Here is a 24,885-nt window from a genome sequence, read left to right on the forward strand (position 1 = left end):
ATTTACCAGCTTCTTGGTACCTGACACTGAAAAATGCTGATCAACAATATAACATGCTCATCTTCAAATTTCTGCAGCTGTCTTAAATGCATGCCATTCTGCAATAAGTGATTAATTTACATTTAATCTGTCAAGTTTGGCTGAATCACTAACATCTTATTAATCACTATTTGATTTAGTGCCTATGATATGTCCACATCAAATTACTCCAAGTTCCTTGAGGCCAAGGACCAAGTCTGCCCATCTCAAACTCCTAGTATAACACACGTACATGGCAGGTGCTCAACAAACATTTGCTGACTGCCAGAAAAATTAAAGACAGTGTTATTATTCTCATTTTACAGATGGGGCAGAGAGGTAAATAACTTGAATAAAGTCCTATATCTAGAAAATAGTGGCATCATGATTCAAATTTGAACTATCTGGGTCCAAAGTCTATCTTCTTAACCACCATACTCTTTAACGAACATTAAACTTTTCATTTTGTCATCACTGGGATTTAATGATTCACTTACACGTATTTTGTACCAGTTTCCAGGACAAACTCCAGCCTATTGCTTTCTTTCATTTGCCCTATCCATAAATCTACTATATTATATCTTGTTCTGATAAGGCACCCTGCCAATTGCCTTTTATTCTCACCATAAAATGGAAATTATTCATCAATGTCCAATATAATACTTTGCTCACAACTCAGAAAATGTGTTGTGAATTACATTAAATAATTTATTACCATGTCCTCTGATTTAGTAGCTTTGTGAACACATTTTATTTACAGTTTCAAATAACAAATTAAAAAAACATCTATGTATGCATTAATGAATGCATGTGTTTACATGAAATAATGCAACCTTTGTTAAGTTGTCTGGTTCAGGCCCAGTTGTCATGCAGACTACTTATATCCTTAAAATTTTAATTTTTTAAAAACAATTCAACATATAGGTAATATAAACTTATGTCCTGTAACAGATGATTATCTCTTAATTTTGACTCTCACATTTAAAGTATAAAAATCTTACATTTTAAAAACACATGTCCAGGAATGTCAAGACTTTTTTTCTCCAAATACTATTTTTCTAATCTAGCATTTTGCATGATACCGACTTTTAAAAAGTTTTTCTTCTGCCAGAATAACAGTAGTAGTCATCATAGTAATAATATGATAATATTAACAGCGAACACCTAGAAAGTGCTTAATAAAAAAAAAATCTATGTATGCATTAATGAATGCATGTGTTTATATTAAATAATGCAACCTCTGCCCGGAGGTATGGTGTAATAGTTTCACTACTCAAGGCTTTGAACCGTCGTCTGTTTACACTGTTCTATACTATACGGTGCACACCCTTTATATTATCTGTGTAACACCTTCTATAGCTATCTTCTTCTTTTGTGATCTGTGTAGCTATTGTAGACACAGCTGGCATTCTGACTCATATAACTAACACAAACAAAAGACTGACTAAAAAACCACACCTGTACCATTAATTACAGGACTAATAGATTAAATGGAAGGAGTCACTAAGGTGGTTCATTGATAACACAGCATGGGAAAAAGCAGCATCTTTTAAAATCGTTACCTTCTCCAAGTTAGTTAGGTAAAGAAGCTGCCCAAGCTTCTTCTGAAGCTGTGATGTGGCAACCGCTTTATCATTGAGTAGCTTTATGCGATTTTGTTCTACCTACAAAATAAAACAAAACAACTTCTTTACTCTCTCTCAGAAAGATGGCAAAACTATACTAAACATGCATAATTCTTCCTCAATAATATAAATGTGTCCTATTTTAAGAAAACCCATTTACATGTGAAAACTTAAATATGCAAAATGGACATTGGATAATATATTTTAAAAGGAAATATATATTTTTTTGCTTTATAGAAGGTAAAATTCAATGTAGAATTCTTTTAAACAGGAAGCTTCTCTATACACTTGAAGTCAAATAAAAATCCACCCACATTCTCTTCAGTTACCATTTTTCAGTAATACATCCATGGGCTACAGAAAAACAAAACGATACGCCACTTTGGTGAGAGTGATTTTAAGAAATCCAGGGAAGAATCTCCCTGCCCCCCTCCTCTCCACAGCCCCCCTCAGTAGAAAACAGTAGACAGAAAGGAGTATAAAAATAAGAGGAATTTGTTTCCACAGAAAAAACTTATTGAGAATTCTATTTTAAAAGTTAAGTGAAAACAGTATAGAACAAATATTTCTAAGTTCTTCTAAGTTACACTCCCCAAGCTTTATAGGAAGAAAAACATTTAAAAGATTAGACATGCACAGGAATAAAAATAAATTATAAAAGAAATAATGTTTTTAATATGAAGGAGAAAAGGTTGGTAGAGGTATTTTTTAATCCTGAGATACAAAAAGGGATTTATTAGAAGATAAGCTGTCAATATCAGCTCATCATTAGCAAAGGAAAATACTGGGAAAAACATTTTTGGTTGTTCTTAGGGAAGGTTTTTCTGGTTCTGAAAAAGCTCAGGTAATAGGATAAATGTCTAAAAGCTAACCAAGAGTATTTTTATGTTTTGGGACATTGAAGGTGCTCAAAAATAGATGAATACGCAATCTGGAGAGAAACAAATGCAGCAAAACAGCAAATGCTAAGCATATGTTAGATGTAAAATGGTTCATCTTTGACCATTTTTTGACCTAAAAAAACAAACAACTTCATATGGTTCAAACTAATAGAGACTAAACACACACTTATTGAAGAGATCACTGCCCTGACTCTCTCTTCTATGGATCTTGGATTTTTGTGACATCTACTTGCTGTGCTCTTTTCTGAGATCTACTTGCAAATTAATTACCTCGTGTGGTTCAATGATGTGAAGAACGGGTGGAGTGGGCTTTGGCTCCCTCGGATCACGCACTCGAAATCGTTCTGTAGCCATTGCAAGTTCATCAACAGCAGAGACACGATTCCGCAGAGCCATCCAATATTCATGCAGCAACTGGAGGAAGAGGAAAGACAAAGACAGTGGGAAACACATAATTAAACTGGTTAAAACCACCAAGACGTAGCTGGGTCAAGTCTTCAGTGTGGTCTTATGACATATACATTTCCTTCATTAAGTACCTAAGGTACCAGCAATTCTCTGGCCATTTTTAGGATGAGGAAGCGTGACTGAATAATCTCCATAGGACACTGCGGAAGACTGCCTCTTCAGATCCTTAGGAACCGAATACCCAAAGATTTCTTGGTAGGCTAAAGATCTTTATTTATTAATACTAGGCTGGTGGAATCTCTGTTTTATCTTTTAAAGAAGTATTTTTTATTATAAAATATTTCACATAGTCAAAATAATACGTATATATGATAGTGAGAATACTAAAATACATAACCGAGTCCCCATCATCCAATTTAAGAAAGAGAACGATACCAATTCCTTATAAGGCCTCTGTGTTCTTTCTCAACTGTATCACTTTCCTTCCTCACACATTCTTCCCTCAACTCCCAATAATGGGGTAACCACTATTCAGAACTGGATTTATTATTCCATACTTCTCATTGGAGTTATACTAATATGCATATCCTTAATAATATGGTTATATATATTTCTGAAATTTATAGAAATGGTATTATCAGTATAAAATTTTTGATAAGCTTTCTTCACTAACATTATGCTTTGAGGTAGATCCTGAATATTGTGTGTGGCAGTAACATTCATTTGCATTGCTGTGAAGGGGTTAGCCTGCAATGTTACGGAGAACAAAAGCACAAAGATCTGGGAGAACTGCATGATGAGCCCTCCTCTGACAGAGCATGTGGCCAAAGTGAGCCCAAAGAAAGAACACAGGGGCAGGTGGACACTGTATATAGTGCTGTCTTCTTCCACGGCTTTCTGTAACTAACTGTGTTAATGTGCTTTTGCATTTAGAATAGTAATGTGAAAAGAAGAAAATTATTATGAACCAATGATTTTGAATCTACAAAAGTATCATTTCCCAATTTATCAAATGTATGAACTGATATTATAGACAGCATAACCTCTCTTTCTGGATTGAAATTTTTACCCTGCTTTAAAAGGCAAGAACTTTAGATTTTAAAAAAAGCTATCAAATGGAACTTTAACATTATAAATAAAATGCTTCTTTCATTCCCTCACTCATCTCACTTGCAAAGTAGGATAATGGATTAACATATCTAAATCTAAGTAATTCAAAATTAAGGAATTCTGGAATCTCATCTGAAGTACAGAGTTATATGATGAAATTATCAAAGTGTAAGTATGAAGGGTCACTGTGCATTATTGATTGCCATGGTTTCCAGTCCTGTATGTTGAGAAATATTTACTGTGTTCTCCAGTCTTCAAGGTTGTTGATGTTTGGTTGTTATTCACAGAGCAAAAGCAAAGCAAAAGAAAACCTGAAACAAAACCCTCCTCTAATTTCAGAAAATAATAGTGTAAGATCAAGCTAAGAATAGAATGACACATTTTCACAGCTAAATACAAGGTTTCAAATAAATTTCATTTTAATAATTTTCTTCTAGCAAGTTAATAAATAGAAGTTCCTTATTTGTTCAGTATTACTGTATTTATTATTCATCATTACCATCATTACATTTCAGGGAAAGAGAAATTATGACATCTTAAGTCTCTCAAGCAGATTTTTAAAAACTAAACAGAGAAAAAGGAAAGTAGCAATTAAAATTAATGTAAAGGAGAATATTGGAAGTTTTAAAATACTGTACCTTATACTCCTTCTTCCAAGCTTCAAAGAGATCCATTGAAGCACTTCCTTCATCAATGAACTCAACATCAAATCTATGTGACTTTGCAAACGACAGCAGCGCTTTCATAGATCGCTCTGTCTCACTTACTGCCCACAGACCCCGGTTGGTGGTAGGTATTCGATCATCCACCAGTCCTTCTTCATCTTCTATCATCTCCTCAAATATTGCAGTCTGGCCTTTGACTCTGAAGACACACAAGAACAAAACAACAGAACTACTGTCAGTGGGTAACAAGCAGTGTAAAAGTCATCCTGGCAGAGCCCACAGGGAAGCAAGGTCAATGACGAAAATCTCATTAACAACTTTCAATGTCATGTCTCCAAGATCATGTCTGAAAGTCTTTGGAAAAACCAGAGCAACTCTGAAAATGCCTGAGGCATCATCAATTTGATCAGTGTTTCTTGAGAGCAACTTGGTATAATAAAAAATAGCTACAAATTGCAGGCTAAAATCTCACTCTGAGAATTAAAATAATACAAAACAAACACCACCACCACCAACCACGCAAAAACAAAACAAAAAAAAACACAAGATGATCTTAAAGCACAATGTCAATCTCTTTTTTCTTGAGGCAATCAGAACTTAGCCCTTTGTCAATTCCCATGTTTGTAAAGTAGGGATAATCTTGCTAATGCCACTGCTATATGCAGTCACTAAGTAGCTTAATCCCCAACACAAGGATGAAGATTTTAAATTTGTGTTGGAGAAAGTGCATTAATAATGAGAGCTAACATTTTATAGGACACTTACCATGTATAAACACTATGCTAAGCAATTATGCGCATTTCCTCATTTAATATTCATAAAAAACTCAATGAGGTAGGTGTTATTATCTTCATTTCACGAATGAGGATTCTGAGGCTCAGAGAAGTAAACTGCCCACAACAGTGGGCAGAGATTTGAGTTCAGATGTGTTGGACTTGAGTGTCTGTTACTCCTCTACCTGTCTCTCAATCACATATGACTACATGACACGAGCACTGGGGGGTACACTTCCGCATGGGTGAAACTGAGCATGTTAAATGATCAAGTGCCCAAGTTTACGGAATTGATGTAGTAAGAGAAAAAATATGAGAAAGGTTACTGTGAGGAAAATATAGTCTTATAAATTAAAACCCCAAGCCTTGTAATATGTTTCATTTTCTTGACGGGAAATAATCAAAGAACTTACGTGTGAGAAAATAGCTTCGACTCATACTCTGTGAACAGTTCATCAGCCTTACAAAAGACACAGCTGGAAAAGAAGAAATTATCAGAGAAATACTACAAACATAACCGTAATCAGGTTATTCCTAAGAGAGGCCTAGTACTTTATACTTCACTTTTTCTTTACAAGTATGCCATTTTAGAAAAAAAATTACACGGTTTTCAGTATGTGGTCCTTGAGTTTCTTTCTTTTTTTAAAGTTAGATTAATAATACGTCTCTCCTTCTGTCTGAATTCAGATGACAAAGTTCTATTACATGAGCCACCATCTCTTCCGTTAGAAGAGACCCAGCACAGTGGAGTGATGCTGGTTCACTGTGTCTCCCACTACCCACCAGTTGAGAGGAAGTCTGGCTGGCCGGAGGTGGCAGACTGTTGCAGACTCGATAACATTCCGGGACGGGGGTCCCTCCAGTTTTTGCACAGACTCTCTGACGAGCTTCTGGAATTTACTCAGCTCTTCCATGTGTGTTGTAAGTAAGAACTGAAGACCTCTGCAGTCGTGGAACCTGATCCCCACCAGCACCACGCACAACACGAAGAAAAGAACCGTAGGTCAATGTCCTCAAATTCAGAAGATGGTTGCCAAACAAAGTGCTCAAGAAACTGCCACACTTGGTCACCCATTCCCACCTGAGTGAGTTGACCTTAGGAGTGTGCTCAATTGGTTTCTACCAGCAGACAAGGAATAGTAACACTGGGTTGTCTACTGTAAAAGATAAAGCAAAGTCTGATAGTTCTGTCCTCAGGAACTGAGAAACAGTACACGAAATCTGTCTCTGTCTCAGATGTCTTTGAAAGACCAGGATTGCCACATGCTTTCTTTTTAATGCTGACTGACTACAGATGTCCCTCCTGACAGCCTCGTTCTATATGGAGAAGTGACGGCGGGATGAAAAACAAAGAAAATTGGGAAGAAAGAAGAAAAATAGCCAAGAGTTATATTCCTTGTTACAAGGAGATTTTACATACATATAAAGAATTTACTCTCCAGGAATTTTGTCAAGCACTTCTGTATAATCTCAATAGATACTACTGTGCTCAAGTTATGGATAAAGCTTAATGAATTAAAGTAATTTAAAGTTACAAAGTTATTTTGCGGCAAAGTTAGGAATTAAACTCAAACGCAATGCTCTTAACCATTTTTGATAAACTACGACTCAAACGGGCTAAGGGAAAAATGTATGGATGTGTGTGTTATGGGTTTACAAGAGGATAAAGTCTAGAATAATAAGAAATTAGAAAATGGAAAATACAAACAGGATCTGTTTGCTTTCTAAGTTAAGAGTATATCCCTCTCCTTCCTAAAATGCACTATGCCCTTCTCTCCAAATTGTTCAAAAGAGCCCACTCTCCCTTCCTGAAGGCTTCCCTAACATATCACAACTCTTATCTATGTTTCTTTCTGTATATGGAGTTTATTAAAAATATCATTCGAGTACTTTATGTTCAGTTTTTGCACATACTCATATTTCTCAAATTACTCATGGGTCTTATCTTCTCAATAAGCTAATTTTTAGAAAGCAAGAATTAGATCACATCCTTTTTTTTAAAACCTATGTAATAGACACAGAATAGCTGCTCAATAATTTCTAAAAGAATCTACATAGATACTTGAACAAAATCAGGTCAGGTATCAATATTATTCAAAAAAAGAAAAAGGTTTTTATTCCTAACTTATTTAGAAATTTAAACTTCTCTTCAAAAATTAACATTTGAACCAAAGGGAAGAAGTGATGGCTTTGGAAAAATGTTCTCCACTAACTCATGTCTGAGTTACGTGACTAGAGGGTGAAAAATATTGTCATAGTTCAGTATTTAACGAGTCTTAGCAACAGTCTCTCTTGCAGCTCCTATAAACGAAACAGAAGAAAACATAGTAATAGAAGGTAACTCTTCAACACCAAACTAAATTGGTAGGCTCTACTTTAAGTGGGCACTTTACAAACATTAATTCAGTAATCCGCACAACAACGCTGTGTGGTTTTACAGATGAAGAAACTAAGGCAAAGAGAGCTTCTGTGATCTTCCCAAGGTCACAGAGTGGGTAAGTGGTAGAGGTGGAGGATGAGCACAAGCAGTCTGCCTGGAGGGTCCACCCACGCTCTTAACCACGAAGCTACACCGCCTTCCCCAAGAATCATTAACCAGCACACAGGAGTAATTTGGCTTTTGAGATATCAATCTCATTAAAAAATGTAGCAGCAGTGTGTCAAAATGATCTCCGAATATATAGGTAATATAAAAAAATATTAACTTTCTGGTAAGTTATACATTTTAAAATGTGTTTTGTTACTTTCTATTTATTTCTAATGTTTTTTAAAAGAACGTTTCTATAACGAACGTATGTTTTATGTTCCCTATTGGTCCCTTTAAAAGCCCTGGGACCTCAAAACATTTAATAGGGGATATGTTCTAATATGGGGATGCACAACTTTTAAGTAGTTTCTGTGTGATTTAAGAAAAACAAGTTTAAGATTTTTAAATATTTTCTTATCAGCTGATTCCACAAAATGGCAGAACACATTAGGACACAGCTTTTGAAACTGGATAAAATGAATCACGACTTAAATGACAACTTATCCCAGAACAGTGATTCTTGGGCTTAATAGGGAAAAGGGAAGTGCATTCAAGGGCATAATATACTGCATATATCTCAGAGAGGAGAAGCTCATCAGGTTTCATATGGTGAAAAAGATGATGATTGTAATAAAGTACACACAAGCTAGTAACAACACATGGAAATTTAGCATATTTCTCTAGCGTTTTAGCAGACATTTGGAAAAGCTTTTAGAAGGGTAAATGAAAACACTCTACAACATTTCCAAAATATTCTTATGCTGAATTTTCACCGAAAACTAACATCAATCCCAAGGCTGACCTTACACTGAGATGTAATCTGAGAAGCAATAAAAGATCCTCTTTCTATTCCCCAGCTAGAATCAACAGTCCTGCCACAACACCTAAATTCCCCACATTAGACAGACATTCCTTTGGGTTAAATCACTGAGGGCACTTTTGATAATGAGTAAACTTGTTCTTTGGGAAGGATTATTCATCATTTATACATCAAGAGTAATAATCCAACTTACCCATGAAGACCCTGAAGAATGGTTAGTGTTGAAGAGAAGACAGATGAGGAGAGAGCAGGTAACTCTACAATATAACACCTGGGCCGCCGTGGCACTATGATGCTTAGTTCTTAGGGAATATCACACAGGGAAGTATGAATGCCTTACTCTAAGCACGGAATTCTTCAAAACAAAGTCTATATCAAAACTCTGCTTGGGGGCCGGGCCCGTGGCTTAGTGGTTAAGTGCGAGTGCTCCACTACTGGTGGCCCGGGTTCAGATCCCGGGCGCGCACCGACGCACCACTTGTCCGGCCATGTTGAGGCGGCATCCCACATATAGCAACTAGAGGGGATGTGCGACTATGACATACAACTATTTACTGGGACTTTGGGGAAAAAAAGGAGGAGGACTGGCAATAGATCTTAGCTCAGAGCCGGTCTTCCTCAGCAAAAAGAGGAGCATTGGCACAGATGTTACCTCAGGGCTGATCTTCCTCACCAAAAAAAAAAAAAAAAAAACCTCTGCTTAAAGTTGGCTTTAAGCAACTTTGTCCAACAAAGGTACAAAGAAAATACTTTAACCAGATTAACAAAACAACAACACTAATTGTACCTCTTAATACCAAATGATCTACATATTTGGGGTGACTACTCATATAGTTATTCTATTTTGTAGAATTTCCTTACTTCTCTGACATAGAAAGCTTGCCAGTTTGTTGCTTGTAGTTGCTGGTTATTTCATTTCGCACCCGTTGAACAAGCTCCTCATCAATAGCAAATTCTATTGCTCTGTGGATCACATTCAGCCACCAAGGAGAATTAGAATATATCTGTAAAAAAAGACAACAGTTGATGAATTAATTTTTTTTAGTACTATGTTTCTATCACTGGGAAAGATGTTGTGAAAAATTCAAAGGAAGTAATAAATGCAACTCTCAAGAGGGTTATAATAGCGGGGAGACAAGTATACATACTCTATATACACGGGTAAGTAACTTTTGCATAGATAATTAGAGAACATCTGTTTCCTGACTACTCTAGATGAATCTGAATTTATTGTATATACTTGTATAATAAAGCTGTGCTATATAAATACCAAAATGAAAATTCAGTACTCACTCTACATATTTGAAAAGATAACAGGTTTCTTTCTCAGCATAATAAAGACAGACATCATACTCATCTTCAACTAACTGAACCAGATTCTACTCAATGAATAATCTATGATAACTAACAAAATTATATGCCTGAATACCAAACAATCAATGGATGAGGAAGAACAAAACGTGAAGTAACTTGCTAAAATCAAAAAGTAAAAGACAGTGTATTGCGTAGCCTCCTCTTCAGCCTTCACTACTGATTTCATAAAAGAGAAATTTTAGAAATGACAAACAGCATGTATTCCGTAAGAAAAGTACCTATGGTTCTAACGTTCTGAGTCTTAAAAGCAAAGATTCTGGAAACATATACATCAAAGACCTAAAGGAGGTTATGGAAGTCTTTATTTTCTTCAAAGGACAACTTGTTATACACCCAAGGTAAGAGGAAATCCATTATAGCTTAAAAGAAGTGAAAGAGAATAACCTCAAAATCGGTGATTATCTATGCACCTCTTCGTTCAGTCAATAAACACTGCTAGTGGTAAATGAACTTCCACTGGGGGCCAGGCACTGCCCCGGGGGCTAAGCGTCCCAAGACGAATCAGAAAGTTCGAGTTTCTCCCCAAGCCACAGCGTTACGTGGAGACGAGCACAGGTAAGAAAGGCATTTCAGGGACAGACCTTTCTCTGGAGCTCACGCACGGTCTGCTGTACGGGCAGCAGAGCTTGCTGCGCTTCGGCAACTTCCGCGTTACACTTGCTCATGTAATGCTCCCGCAGCTGCTGGGCCTGTGCCGGAACAGGGAACAAGCATAAGCCTCCACTCAGGTCCAGAAAATAACGTAGCGTGATGTTTCAGGAATGTGATTATTTTATATAGTTAAAGCAACTTAATTGAAGCAGAAAACTCTACAGGTACACTGTAGGGAATATAAAAGCCATGCTAGAAATTCCTAAGACATATACTGAAGAGAGTACATTCACCTGTAAGTCACAAAATTTAAGAAATCCCAAGGCTCTGCTCTCCAAATTTGAGGTACATTCACGTGCCGCATAACGTTTTGGTAAAGGATGGACTGCATATACAACGGTAATAATAAAATTATTACCATATAGCTTAGGTGTGTGGTTGGCTATACTATATAGGTTTGTGTAAGTACACTCCATGATGTTCTTACAATGACAAAATCGCCTAAGGACGCATTTCTCAGAACGTATCCCTGTCATTAATCCACACATGACTGTAATTAAAGGAGTAAATGTAGTTAAATGAAATCATAAGGGTGGAGCCCTAATCCAATATGACTGGTGCCCTTAAAAGAAGAGAGAGAGACCCCAGGGATGCAAGGCACAGAGAAAAGGCCATGTGAAGACACAGAGAGAAGGCAGCCGTCTACAAGCCAAGAAGAGAGGCCTCAGGAGAAACCAAACCTGCCCACGCCTTGATCTTGGACCTCTACCCTCCTGAACTGCGAGAAACAAATTTCTGCTGTTTAAGCCCCTCAGCCTGTGGCAGTTTAAGGCAGCCTTAGTAGATAAATAGGACAAGGATTTAAACATTCTTCCCCTTCCAACTTTTCAAGACAAGAAGGATCATATTTGCAAGCAATAGAAATACTGAAAAACTTTATTCTTATACATTCCCATTAGGAAACTTATATGAAAATTCTTCACTTCCTTCTGTTTAACTGAAACACTTAACTGGCTCGTGAAACTATTTTATAAATGAAGAGAGGGGATCAGAGACCACATGGGTTAGTGGAAGAAAAACTGGAAAGACTACTGAACTGGAAATCCTAATGCTTCCACTTAGTAGTGGGTTGAGACACACGAACTTGCCAATACTGGACCACTTTTGACTTACAAGAACGCCTATGTCATGAGGTCAACTGAACAGACACATCTCTCTTGACTAGCCACTTCACTTCCCTGGGCTTCCACTACTTCACTCGCAAAAGCAGGTGCTGAAGCAGATGATCTCTCGGATCTTATCCAGCTTTGAGATACGTGTCTTCATATTCTACCAGACCTGGGCAAAGTGATAATGTGGCCTCCTCAGAAATACATCTATGTGGTATAAAATCTCTTCCTTATGACGCATTTTTCCTTTTCCTGTCACAATTTTCCAATTAATTTCTATTAAAATTCCTTGGCTATAACTACGTGGTCATTAGAGCTGTTTACTAATAGACTGGACTATCTTCCAGAGAGCTTCCTATCACTGAAGGTATTTAAACAGAGTGACTAATTATACAAGGATTAGATGCCTGCACTGGGAATAAAATTTCACTCAAAAATTTCCAACACTCAGACTGCCATCTAATATCAAGAAAGGGCTGTACATACTTAGACAATCTCATTTTTTATCTTGTTGATTCAAATAAAGGCTACTCTTATAGGTCCAATACATGTCAAATACATCTACTACTCTTTTGATTTTAACTTTGCTATCTCTCTTTGATCTTTAAAAAGGCAAAAATCCATGGGGGAATTAGCATAATAAACTTACTAACAATTTATAATGAAATAATTTATAATATCATTTTTTCCAATGAGAGGCAATACTCACTGTAGAGGGAACTTCTTTGAGAGGACATAAGAAATACCATTGAAAATTTGAGTTTATTTACTGCCTTAAACAATACACACAGATGTAGAGAAAGTACAAAACCTTTTATTTTTACTAAACTACATCTTTCGCAGATCTGTCATGAGATCAACAAGGTCTCCTTTCTTCATTTGTTGTTTATTTACATCCTGTGCTACCAACAGCCATTTCTACAACAAGCAGTTACCATGTAACGGCAAGCAGGTCACCAGAGAAGCAAAATAATATGAAATGTTGCCATTCTCCGCCACCCAAAATCACCACAGCGAAGTTGGAACATGAAAGCAGGAGGAAAACATGGTTACCTTTACTTAAATGTTGCATGCCCTAGCAAATATCAATTAGATGGAGCAAGAAGTCTGACAAAAATATTCTGTTACAGACATAACGTAAAAATAATAAATAATTACCTCTTCCTCAAGCCTGCCATCTCGCAAGGTAGGAGGTATCCCTGGATGCTTGGCGACCAACAATTCCATCAAGTTATGGGTAGCATGAAGTCTCTACAAACACACAAAAGGCAATAATTATGACAGCCAATGGAGCAGACATTAAAGGGAGAATCTACTAGTAATACGGCATACACAGCACTAACACTACATTTAAGATCAGATCACCGAATACTTTTCCTCTAAAACAGTTTCAGTACCAACTTTCTCAGAAAAAGTCAGTTTTAGAGTAAAGGTCTGAATTCATGACATAAATTGTATTCAATTAAAAATATACAGTCTTATGAAATTGTCTATTTAGCAAAATATACAATAAAGGAATATTTCTTCCATTATACACGCATTTGTCTAGATGGACAACTATAAGTACACCAAGTAAGTCCAGTAAAGTAGAAACGCTGACCGCACAAACTTGATTCCTCTTCGCCTAGGAAATGAGTCTGGATGAGCCTACCAGCTACATTAGGATAAAAATAAGGATAAGGAAATACATAAGAAATCAGGGGTGACCCGGATCTGCTGAACTTAAGAGCTGAAAAGGGGAGGAGCTGGAGGTGAAGACGGTGCAGCAAGAAGGAAAAAACTCCATCTTATATCTCTGATTCAATCTAAGTCAAGCTTCTCACCGTGATACTGAGTCTGCGGCTGGTTAGAGGCTCCCTGTGGAGTCAAGGGCTATGAGAAGAAATAAAGTGTAAGTAGTTTCTATCTAACTTGAGTCTTTACTTGGGAAGATAGTTAAGGGCTAAAAGATGATGAGGAAAGAGTCCTTCTGGTAAGATCTGATTTGCTGCCAGTGATTTGAGACCACAAAGGTTTACTATGTTGGGCTACAAGTTACAGGCCACTGCCCAGATCTTTGTAGAGTTAATCTTTGAAGAGTTATCTCAAACATCTTAGGTCTTTCCAACACGGCTTCATAGACAATATAATCAGTAACACTACCCGATTTAATAGCAACAAAAGTATCAATACCACTAGAGAAACAAAGCCGTAGAAACTCGCCTCCACTTCTCGACATGCACTTAGAAGAGGACTTCTGTGGCCTTCAGTACAAAGTGGAGGAAGGGACTGGGAGGAATACTTGCCTCTCTCCACCCCCTTACGTGTGTTATCCCAAGGGAACAGAGTGGCTAATCAGACTGGACAGAACAGACATTCAGGCTTTGCTTTCCCAGTAGGTGGGGTTACTGTGCCTCAAATGCAAGAGCCAGGCTGACTGCTGACTCTTCACTCGTGAACTCAGGCGTAGCAGACATATCTGTTTCCTTGCCAACACTTCTCCTTTTGTTTGCTTTATTCAGGGGCACAATATCTTTGCACTTCCTCCTCCTCTCACGAGGTAAACACGTTTGCTTAAGGTCCAGGGCCCGCCCTCTGTAATCCTTATCCATGCACAATATTAGCAGACTTGTATTTAGTTCTCTCTCTCCTCTCTTCCCCAGACACGCCTCCTAATACTCAATGAGGCAAATGTGAACATGTAGGTCCCAAGGTCTAGATTCTGAATGGTAAAGAAGCCTCACCTGGGACTCAAGCCTAAACCCACCAAGGTTAAGAAAAGTGGTCCTTATTTACCGTTTAGCGAGAAAGCCTTATCTAAAGGATCCACTGGACAGAACCAAGGAGAAGAGATTTCACGTTTAATTAAGTATTACAATTCAAATATCCAAATCTCCCTAAAAGATCTCCAAAAATTAAATAGAAGATCACTGGATAGGTTTTATTATTGTTCCATTGCTGAGTTTAGCTCATTTTCTTTTTTTTTTGGTGAATACCATTGAACAAATATGTTAATGTTAACATGCAAAAGTGATAAAACTGACCCCATTCTTTGAAGTACAAATACCTGGGCTGTTTACCTAGTGTAGGTTAGACATATGGAGTCAGCCTTGTGATCAATACTGGCCTGAGCAGGTGGAATAGTAGTGATTCTCAAACTTTCGTGTATATACAAATCACCTTGGGTGCTTATTAAAAGAAGTGAATCCTAAGCTTCATCCCCAGAGATTATGACTCAGTCCATTTGTTACCGATCATCCTCTTAAATATTCGGAAATATTATTTTGTAAAAAACAAACAGAATCTGTGCTCGAAACTGCTTAGTTTTGACTTACTTGCAGTGAATCGGTTTTGAGTTTCGCCTTGTGTTCCTCAGATGAACGTAACACTTCTCTGTACAGTTCTGCTGCCAAGGCATACTCACCTGAAGAATTAACATGTATTTAAAGCACGAGAGTCATGTATTGGTCTCCCAATGTCATCTACTTATCTATTACCTTAAAACATCTACTGTAAAGGTGTGACAATGATTACAACTATTTTTTTTTTAAGAAAACGAATTTAACTCAGTATTAATATGACTGCCCTAGTAAAAAAGCTGATGATAGCTGCTTTTTTTTCCTAAATCCACAGAACAGAACACCAATCAAATAAATTTATAATGTTTTAAAATTATAATGAGGCCAGCCTTGGTGGCCTAGTGGTTAAGTTCAGTATGCTCTGCTTTGGGAGCCTGGGCTTGGTTCCCGGGTGTAGACCTACACCACTCCTCTGTCAGTGGCCATGCTGTGGCAGTGACTCACACACAAAAAGAGGAAGATTGGCAATAGATGTTAGCTCAGGGTGAATCTTCCTCAACAAAAAACAAAAAAAGAAAAAAGAAAATTGTAATGAAAAACAAAACTCTGGATTAACTTTTAATTTAGAAAAAACGATTTTCCTCTGAAGTTAAAGGGGGCCAATTAGCAGTCATTATGATGTTTGACATTAAGGACAACTTTGGAGTAATTATAGATATTTATAAACAAATATGCAAAACACTATGACCAACGTACACATAATTCTCAGAAAAATAATATACTCTTCTTGATAGGTATTATTCTTCTCGGTATTAGGCCAACATGATTTATAATGAAAAACTGCATTTCCATTCTTCTTTCTATTTCTGGTCACAAAAATCACAATTAGTCTGAGATTTATGCTGTTTTTTATTGTTCATAATTAGCAGCTCATTTAAATAAAATAATTCAAAAAGTATCAGTTAAAGCACAGGTTGGCAAACTATGGCCCATGGGTCATATCTGACTCTCTGCATTTTTGTAGGGTCCAGGAGCTAAGAATAGTTTTTAGATTTTTAATAGGTGAAAAACGTTCAGAATAATAATAATATTTTCTGACATGAAAATTATACAAAATCAAATTCCAGGGCCCATGAATAAAGCTTTATCGAAACTCATCCATGCTCATTGGTTTATGTACTGTCTGTGGCTGCTTTTGCATTACAACAAGAGCTGAGTAGTTGCGACAGACCTTATGGCTCTCAAAGCCTAACGTATTCATTATCTTCTTCTTTTGGAAAAAGAATGATGACACTTCAATGAAAGGAGAGGTGAACATTTTTAATGGCTTGAATAACGGACCCTATCTTATTTGCTACCTGGGGAAAAACTCAAAACTGGTAATTTATAAATACAATTAACATAAAAATCTAACAGTGGCAAAATCATGAAATACAAAAAAAATGGTATAGAGATGTTCTAGTTTCAGTTTTTTAAGAAAGCTTTTCTCCTGATCATCACATACACTTTTTTTTAACTTCAAACTAGTTTTATTAATATCGTGGATTTAGGACTCTGTTCATAGCCATAATGAGTTTTCTATATATACACTTTTGTAAATTTTGTTGTTGGTTCTTTCTCTCTTTGTTAAAGCCAATTACACATATTTTATTGTGGTAACATATACATAACACAAAATTTACCATTTTAACCCTTTTTAAGTGTGTAGTTCAGTAGCATTAAGTACATTAACGCTGTTGTGCAAAACACTTACTTTTATACCATTGCTTTATATATAGTTTCTAAAGCACACATTTTCACATACTTTTATAGTCAGCCAATTTCTATTCACATTGATAAGGGAGAAGATTATTTTCATAATAATAAAGTTATATTATAATGTAGGAATAACATTCAATCATCTTCACACACTGAGCTCTCTTTTATTAGTTTTGAAGATTCTTGTAAAGCTTTTCAAAAGACATATGGATTCTATTATTTATTTCTAGTATTTATACTATCATTTATCGAGAATAATTCAACAATTCTCCCTTCATAATCACTTTACCTTTTAAAGGCGGTACAATGACTAGACTATAATATAAGCAGTTGAATCTGAACTATACACTATAATAGCTGTTTTTTTTTTTTTTTTTAAAGACATGCTTTCTGGGGAAGACACAAAAATATGCATATTCAATAAGTTATACAAGTTTAAGCCAAATTTGGAAATACCCATTCTTTGCCACTTGAGGGCACTAACATTTCCAAGTAAATAAATCACACTGGACTTGATATCGCCAAGCTAATCTTCTCCAAAAAATATGTACAAAACACATGGTACAAAATTGGCATAATACCATGTTTTTAATACCATAATCCATGACGACTTCAGAGTATGCATTGTATATCATACATATACATTTGCATATAATATAAGCAAGTCCTTCTAGAGTCTGAAATTAATTTTAGATTTATTTTAGAAGTTAGATCTTCACTGTCTGATCTCGACATTGGAAGAGTTTGAACTATGTAAGTTAAATATGTAATGTTACTTTTTTTTTTTTTCGCTGAGGAAGATTCGACCTGAGCTAACAACCGTGCCAATCTTCCTCTATTTTTTAGGATGTGGGCCACCAGCACAGCATGGCCGTTAACAGAGCAGTGTAGGTCCACGTCCGGGGAACCAAAACTGGGCCGCCAAAGCGGAGCGCGCTGAACTTAACCACTAGGCCACTGAGGCAGGCCCTGTAATGTTACTTTTAAAAATGTATACTGTTTAACATACCACTATGAAATTAAGCAATGGAAACTAAAAGCAGTAAATCCATCACAGTTAAGTTTATAATTACAATTAAACTAAGAACAGACATATCCAAATTAGGACTTTCTGACAGGAATTTCTTTTAACAAATAGCAGTAGTTTCCAAGCACAGAAAGACAAAGAACTACGTGGGAATGCAGCGGATACTATCTGAAAAGAGCAGTGATGTATATGCCATAGCATGGTATTTTGCCACCAGGAGCCAACTACACACTGACCCTGCTACAGTGCTACAGTGTTGGAAATGACCAGATGAATAACCTTTTCTCCCAATCCCCATATCATGCATAACTTCACAGCAGGGAAAAGGAGACAATAAATCTGAAAAGGAGAGTAGAAAAAAGGGCAAGTGAAGAAATTCATTCCCTGTCTGAGCTTCTGAGTCATAACGACATAGAATAAAATGAGGTATGCATTTTCAGAATCAAGATGGAAATCTGAAATTTATTTTTATTATTGTGACAATCTACAATATATTACTCCATTTTAGATTTTTTTTTTTCTTTTTTCTCCCCAAAGCCCCAGTACATAGTTGTGTAGCATAGTTGTAGAACTGTAGCTCTTCTATGTGGGATGTTGCCTCAGCATGGCTTGATGAGCAGTGAACAGGTCTGTGCCCAGGATCCGAACCGGTGAACCCTGGGCTGCCGAAGAGGAACACACAAACTTAACTGTTACACCACTGGGCTGGCCTCATTTTAGAAATTTTTAATGGAGAGTTTCAACCTACTATAGACAGCATAACATTGATGTTTATAAATGTCTGTCTGATAAAGAAGCATAGTACAATAAAAAAATAGTTGACTTGAATCAAAAGACCCAGGGAAAATTCTATGCCACTTATTAGCTATAATCTTGAGAAAGCAACTAAGCCTTCTGAACTCTAGTTTTCTCATGTAAAATGGGGATGATAATACTTCAATCATTGGGTAATTATAAGGATAAAACAGAATATACACACGAAAGTGTGTATAGCATAATATAAAATGCTTGTAGAAAAATGATCATTTCCCAGATATGATGCTAGATTTAAATGATCTGAAAATATTTTAATTAGTATATTCATTATTCAAGTATTTTAAAGACCAAGCACACATATTTCTTATCTGTGATAGTCAAGTATTCTGTAGGTTTTAATTACAACTATTCCACTCAATTAATTTGGGACTGAGAGAAACTGATATTAGATACGACACACAACTCCCTAATTTTTGCCTAATTATTTCCAAGTCAAAATAAAGTTTAATTTTTTAAAAAATATTTTCTACTAAAAAGTTGCCTTACTTAGTCTTTCACTATGGCCTGTAAAGCACAGATCATTTTAGATTTTAGATTGATGCTTGGAATACTACATAGTCACAGGCACACTTAGCAACTGAGATGGTGATGATTAAGAATTATTAGAGAATCCAAACTTGAAAACCCTGCTGGTTAAATTGTAGATTTCCCAGGGAATGTCCTAGAGGGGAGATTTGCTCACAAAGTTGCATGTGCTATATTTGAACAATTTATCAGGAATATAATACTATGCCCTTTTCTCCTATTATTAGGTATTGATAATAAAATTTGCATTGTCAGCAGGTTGAAAAGTGGTAAGACTCTAAGGTCACTTCATATTACCATAATCGATAACATCATTCCTCATCTACGTGTTTCTATAAAGTTTTCAATGTGCATCCCCAGTTCACATTAAGAGCAATACTTCAAGGGAAGCTAAGCATGCAGTATTATCTGCATTTTATTGATAAAGAAACTGAGATTCAGAAACCATGAATAATGTACTCAAGATCACAAGGTACAACTATAGCACGTAAGAAGCCTCATCTTTTCCAGTTCTTGTCTAGAGCGACTTCTACTCAGCTTCTGCTCTACCCAAGTATCCAGGACAATCAGAGACACTTTCTAGTTTTGGTTCTGTTATGCTGAAGAGCTAATTACTAAAGGCAGGCTACTCTGACCAAAGAGGCTTAGAACATTTCCTTTTATTCTACAAAAGCACAAATTTTTCTGGGCAACTGATTTCTTTTAGGTTTTAGGTAAATGAGAATAATGCTAAATTCTCTCCATGACTGTGTACCCAAGTGGACTAATGGATCAGCCATCTTTGTGGAGAGGATGAAGGAACTGGAATTTACCACGAAATGCCTTTTCAGCTCTAACACTATAATGATAAGCTAACTCCACCGATTTTGTGAGGAATGTAGAAATAAAGAAGCATTTGTATATCCTTAATTACCAAAGTGCAAAAACTACATTATTTCACCATTATGAAATACATACATGATTTCGAGGACTATATTATACTTAGTTTTGGAGAGGCTAAATTCAAATTACCTAAACCAAAGCTATTAGAGAAGGTTTTAAAAGTAGCTTTATAAAAAGGTACATTTACATCAGTAATTTCCTCATCACTACAAGAAAGCTCCGAAGAGTTTCTATAGTATAAAAGCCACAAAACTATGCAATCTCATATTATAAATGTAATAATAGATTGAAGTAGTTATTGAAAAGAGCACTCAGTGATTCATTAAAGTTGCAAAAAAGTAACACTTGACTTCAGATAGCCAGGAAAGTCATCATGAAGACAATCTAGAATAAATTGCTGCAAAGAATGAACGATTCTAACACAAAGGTAGAGGCAGTGAGTTAACTTCAAGTTATAGAAGTAAGTTGACTCATAGAAATGAAGCTAATGAGTACATGAAGTAATAGGAAGCTGGTCATACAATTTTCTATTTTCATCATCAGTGCACGAATGAGAATTCCCATTGCTTTCACATCCTTGCCAACATTTGATCTGTTTACTCTAAGCCATTCTAATAGGGCATAGTAATATCTCTGTGGTTTGAATTTGCATACACCTAATGACTAATGATGTTGACTACCTTTTCATGTTCTTTTTGTCATCTCTATATATTCACTGAAGTCTCTGTTCAAATATTTTGCCTATTTTCATTGGGTTGTTTCCTTATTATTGGTTTTTAATGGTTCTTTTTATATTCTGGATACAAGTGTTTTCTCAGATATGTGATTTGCAAATATTTTTTCTATTCAATGCCTTATCTTTTTATTTTCTTAAGAGCGCCTTTTGAAAAGTAAAGGTTATTAATTTTGATGAAGTCAAATTTATCACTTTTTCTTTTATGGATTTTGCTTTTGGTGTCATACCTAAGAAATCTTTGCCTAATCCCAAATCACAAATATTCTATCCTGTTTTCTTCTAGAAGTTTCAATTTCAGTTTAATATCCTCTTTATTTTGAAATTTTTATTGTAGTGGAAAGTTGAAGCTTCATTTTTGAATATGGATAACTAATTGTTCCAGCACCATTTACTGAAAACACTAACTTTTCTCCACTGAAATGCCTTTGCATCTTTGTTAAAAAAAATCAACTGATCATGAATAAGCAGGACTGTTTCTGGACTCTATTCTGTTCCATTGGTCTACTTGCCTATCTTTACGCCGATGTCACACTGTCTTGATTACTGTAGCTTTAAAATAAGTCTTGATTCAGGTAGTATAAATCTTCCAACTGTTTGGTTCTTTTCCAAAGTTGTTTTGGCTGGTCTAGGTGAATTTTGGAATCAGCTTGTCAACTTCTATGAAACAGCCTGCAGAAATCTTGATTGGGAAACTTTGACTGCATTGACTATATATATCAATTTAGGATGAATCAGCATCTTGATAATATTGAGTCTTCTGCTCCATGAACATGATATAATTAGGTGTTCTTTAATTTCTCTCAACAATGCTTATAATTCACAATGTTTCTGTGATTTTTGTATAGATGTTATACATCTTTTTTTCAAGTTGATGCCTAAGTTATTCACATTTTTTTGATACTACTATGAATGATGTTGTTGCTATAATTTCTAATTTTTCATTCCTAATATATAGGAATTAAATCAATTTTTATATATTCACCTTGTATGATGCAACCTTGCAAAACTCACTTATTAGTTCTAGTAGTTTTCCTACAGAGACAATCATATTGCAGCAGATAGTTTTATTTTTTTCCCCATCTGATAGCTTGTATTTCTTTTACTTGTCTTACAGCACTGGAGAGAACGCTGGTACCATGTTGAATAGAAGTGGAGAGGAAAGATTCTTGACTTATGATCTTAGAGGGAAAGCATTCAGTTTTCAACTGTTAGGTACAACATTAGCTGTAGGTCTTTTATAGATGCCTTTTATAAGAGTGAGAAAATTCTACTTGATACCTAGATTGCTGAAAGTTTTTTTTTTTTTTTTTGTGGTGAGGAAGATTAGCCCTGAGCTAACATCTCTTGCCAATCCTTCTCTTTTTGCTCAGGAAGATTGGCCCTTGGCTAACATCTGTGCCCATCTTCCTCTAACTTTATACATGGGACGCCTGCCACAGCATGGCTTGATAGGCAGTGCATTGGTCTGCACCTGGGATCCAAACCTGTGAACCCCGGGCCAACGCAGCTGAGCACGTGAACTTAACCACTACACCACGAGGCCAGTCCCTGAAAGTTTTTATCAGGAATGAACGTTGAATTCCGTCAAATACTTTTCCTACACTTATTGAGATGATCACAAAGTTTCTTTTTTAGTTGCTAATTTGGTGAATTATATTAATTGATTTTTGAATATTAAGCCAATCTCGCATTCCCAGGATAAACTCCACTTGGTCATAAGGGATTATCCTTTTCATATGTTGTTGGGTTCACTTTGTTAAACACTTTTAAAGAATTTTGCATTTATGTTCTTGAGTGATACTGGTCTGTAGTTTTGTTTTCTTGTAACGTTTCTGTCTGGTTTTGCAATCAGGGTAACGTTGCCTTAATATAAGTTGGGAAGTATTCCTTCCTTTTCTGTTTTTTGGAGGTTTATATAGATTTAATATTATTTCTTCCTTAAATGTTTGGTAGAATCCACCAATGAAGTCATTTGGGCCTAGAATTTTCTTTGTGGTAAGTTTTTTAACTATATAATTAATTTCTTCAATAAACAGGCGGCTATGCCGGTTATCTATTTCCTCCTGAAGTCAGTTTCAGTAGCCTGACTTCTTGAGTGAATTTTGGTAGTCTGTGTCTTCCAAAGCATTTGCCCACTTATCTAAGTTGTCAAATTTTTGGCATAAAGTTGTTCATAATATTCCTTTATGATACTTTTAAATATCTATAGAATCTGTAGTGATGTAACCTCTCTCATTCCTGATTCCTGATAATGGTAATCTGTGTCGTTTCTTTTTCTGAACAGTTTGACTAGAGGTTTATTAATTTTTATCCATCTTCTCAAAGAATCAGCTTTTGATTTCACTGTTTTTCTCTATGGGTTTTCTGCTTTCCTTTTAATTGATTCCTGCATTGATCTTTACTATTTCCTGTCTTTTGCTGACTTTGTATTTCATTCGTTCTTCTTTTTTTAGTTTCTTAAGGTATCAACGGAAGCCACTGATTTAAAACTTTCTTCTTTTCTAATATAGGTGTTTAGTCCTATGAATTTCCTTTTAATTACTGATTTGCTACATTCCACAAATCTTGAAACATTGTTTTCATTTTAATTCACTTCAAAATACTTCCCAGTTTCCCTTTTGATTTATTCTTTAACCAACGATTATTTAGAGGTATTTTGTTTAGTTTCCAAATATTTGAGGACTTTCCAGTTATCTTTCTATTTGATATCTAACTTAATTCCACTGTGGTCAGAGAACACACTTTGTAAGACTTGAATCCATTTAAATTCACTGACTTGTTTTACAGCCCAGAATATGCCGTCTTGATAAACATTCCATGTGCATTTGAAAAGCATGTTGGGTTGGGTAAAGTGTTCCATAACTGTTGATTATATCACTTAGATGATAGTATTGAGCTTTCTATGTCCTTACTTATTTTCTGCTTTCTTGTTCTATCAATAATTGAGAGGGGGATGTTGAAATCTCTAACTACAATCACAGATTTGTCTATTTCTCATTGCAGTTCTATCACTTTTTGTTTTATTTATTTTGAAGCCCTGATTTTAAGTGCATAAACATTTAGGATTGTTATTTTCCAGTGATGAAATAACACTCTTTATCCTTGGTAATATTCTTTGCCTGACAGTAACACGGTCACTCCAGCTTTCTTTTGATTAGCGTTAACATGGTATAACTTCTTCCATCTTTTTATATTTGCATCTTTAAAGTGGGTTTCTTTAGTAGACAGTAGATTACTGGTTATTGCTTTTTGTTTATTTATCCATTCGGAGAATCTCTGCTTTCTAACTGGGGTGTTTAGATCATTACATTTAACGTGATCACTGATATGCTTGGGTTTAAATCTACTGTCTTGCTATTTGTTTTATATTTGTCTCATCTGTCTTCTGTTCCGTTTTTTTTCTGCCTTTTTAGATTGAGGATTTTTTATTATTCCTTTTTACCTCCTCTTTTAGATTATTACCTCTAACTCTTTCCTGTGTTGCTTTAGGATGTACAGCACGTATTTTGACTTGTCACAGTCTACTGTCATGTGCTATTACACCACTTCATATAAAGTACAAAAACTTTATATTATATATCCATTTGTCCCCTCCCAGACTTTGTGCTACAGTTGTTGTAGGTTTTACATTTACATGTTAAAAATTCCACAATACGTTCCTTTATGTATTTTTTTCTTCTTCAGAGACTCCAATACATTTATATTACGCCACAAGAAGTTGTCCACAATCTCATTGTTGTTCTTTTCAAATTTTTCAGTCTTTATTCTATTTGTTTTTCATGTTGGATAGTTTCTATTACTAGTCTATTCTTCAACTTTACTGATTTTTTTATGCAGTGTCTGAACTGCTATTTATTAAGTGTAATTTCCATATCAGGTAC

The 24,885-nt window shown here is 35.7% G+C and overlaps 1 protein-coding gene across 3 annotated transcripts in view; it reads right to left on the reverse strand.

Moving 5' to 3' along the window:
• Window positions 1-24,885, reverse strand: part of SHPRH (SNF2 histone linker PHD RING helicase) — a 97,656-nt gene that overhangs the window by 34,046 nt on the left and 38,725 nt on the right. The window contains exons 15-23 of one of the 3 annotated variants that reach the window (XM_058534232.1): window positions 15,297-15,385; window positions 13,141-13,233; window positions 10,804-10,911; window positions 9,710-9,852; window positions 6,285-6,458; window positions 5,915-5,977; window positions 4,702-4,927; window positions 2,801-2,959; window positions 1,581-1,682 (exon numbers count right to left, since the gene is read on the reverse strand). In XM_058534232.1, coding sequence (XP_058390215.1) covers window positions 1,581-1,682; window positions 2,801-2,959; window positions 4,702-4,927; window positions 5,915-5,977; window positions 6,285-6,458; window positions 9,710-9,852; window positions 10,804-10,911; window positions 13,141-13,233; window positions 15,297-15,385 — 1,157 coding nt within the window. The remainder of the gene's footprint in view (window positions 1-1,580; window positions 1,683-2,800; window positions 2,960-4,701; window positions 4,928-5,914; window positions 5,978-6,284; window positions 6,459-9,709; window positions 9,853-10,803; window positions 10,912-13,140; window positions 13,234-15,296; window positions 15,386-24,885) is intronic. The other 2 variants (XM_058534234.1, XM_058534235.1) reach the window with 2 other exon arrangements.

This window comes from Diceros bicornis, chromosome 39 (genome assembly GCF_020826845.1).
Source record: "Diceros bicornis minor isolate mBicDic1 chromosome 39, mDicBic1.mat.cur, whole genome shotgun sequence".
In the NCBI taxonomy this organism is placed as follows: Eukaryota; Metazoa; Chordata; class Mammalia; order Perissodactyla; family Rhinocerotidae; genus Diceros; species Diceros bicornis.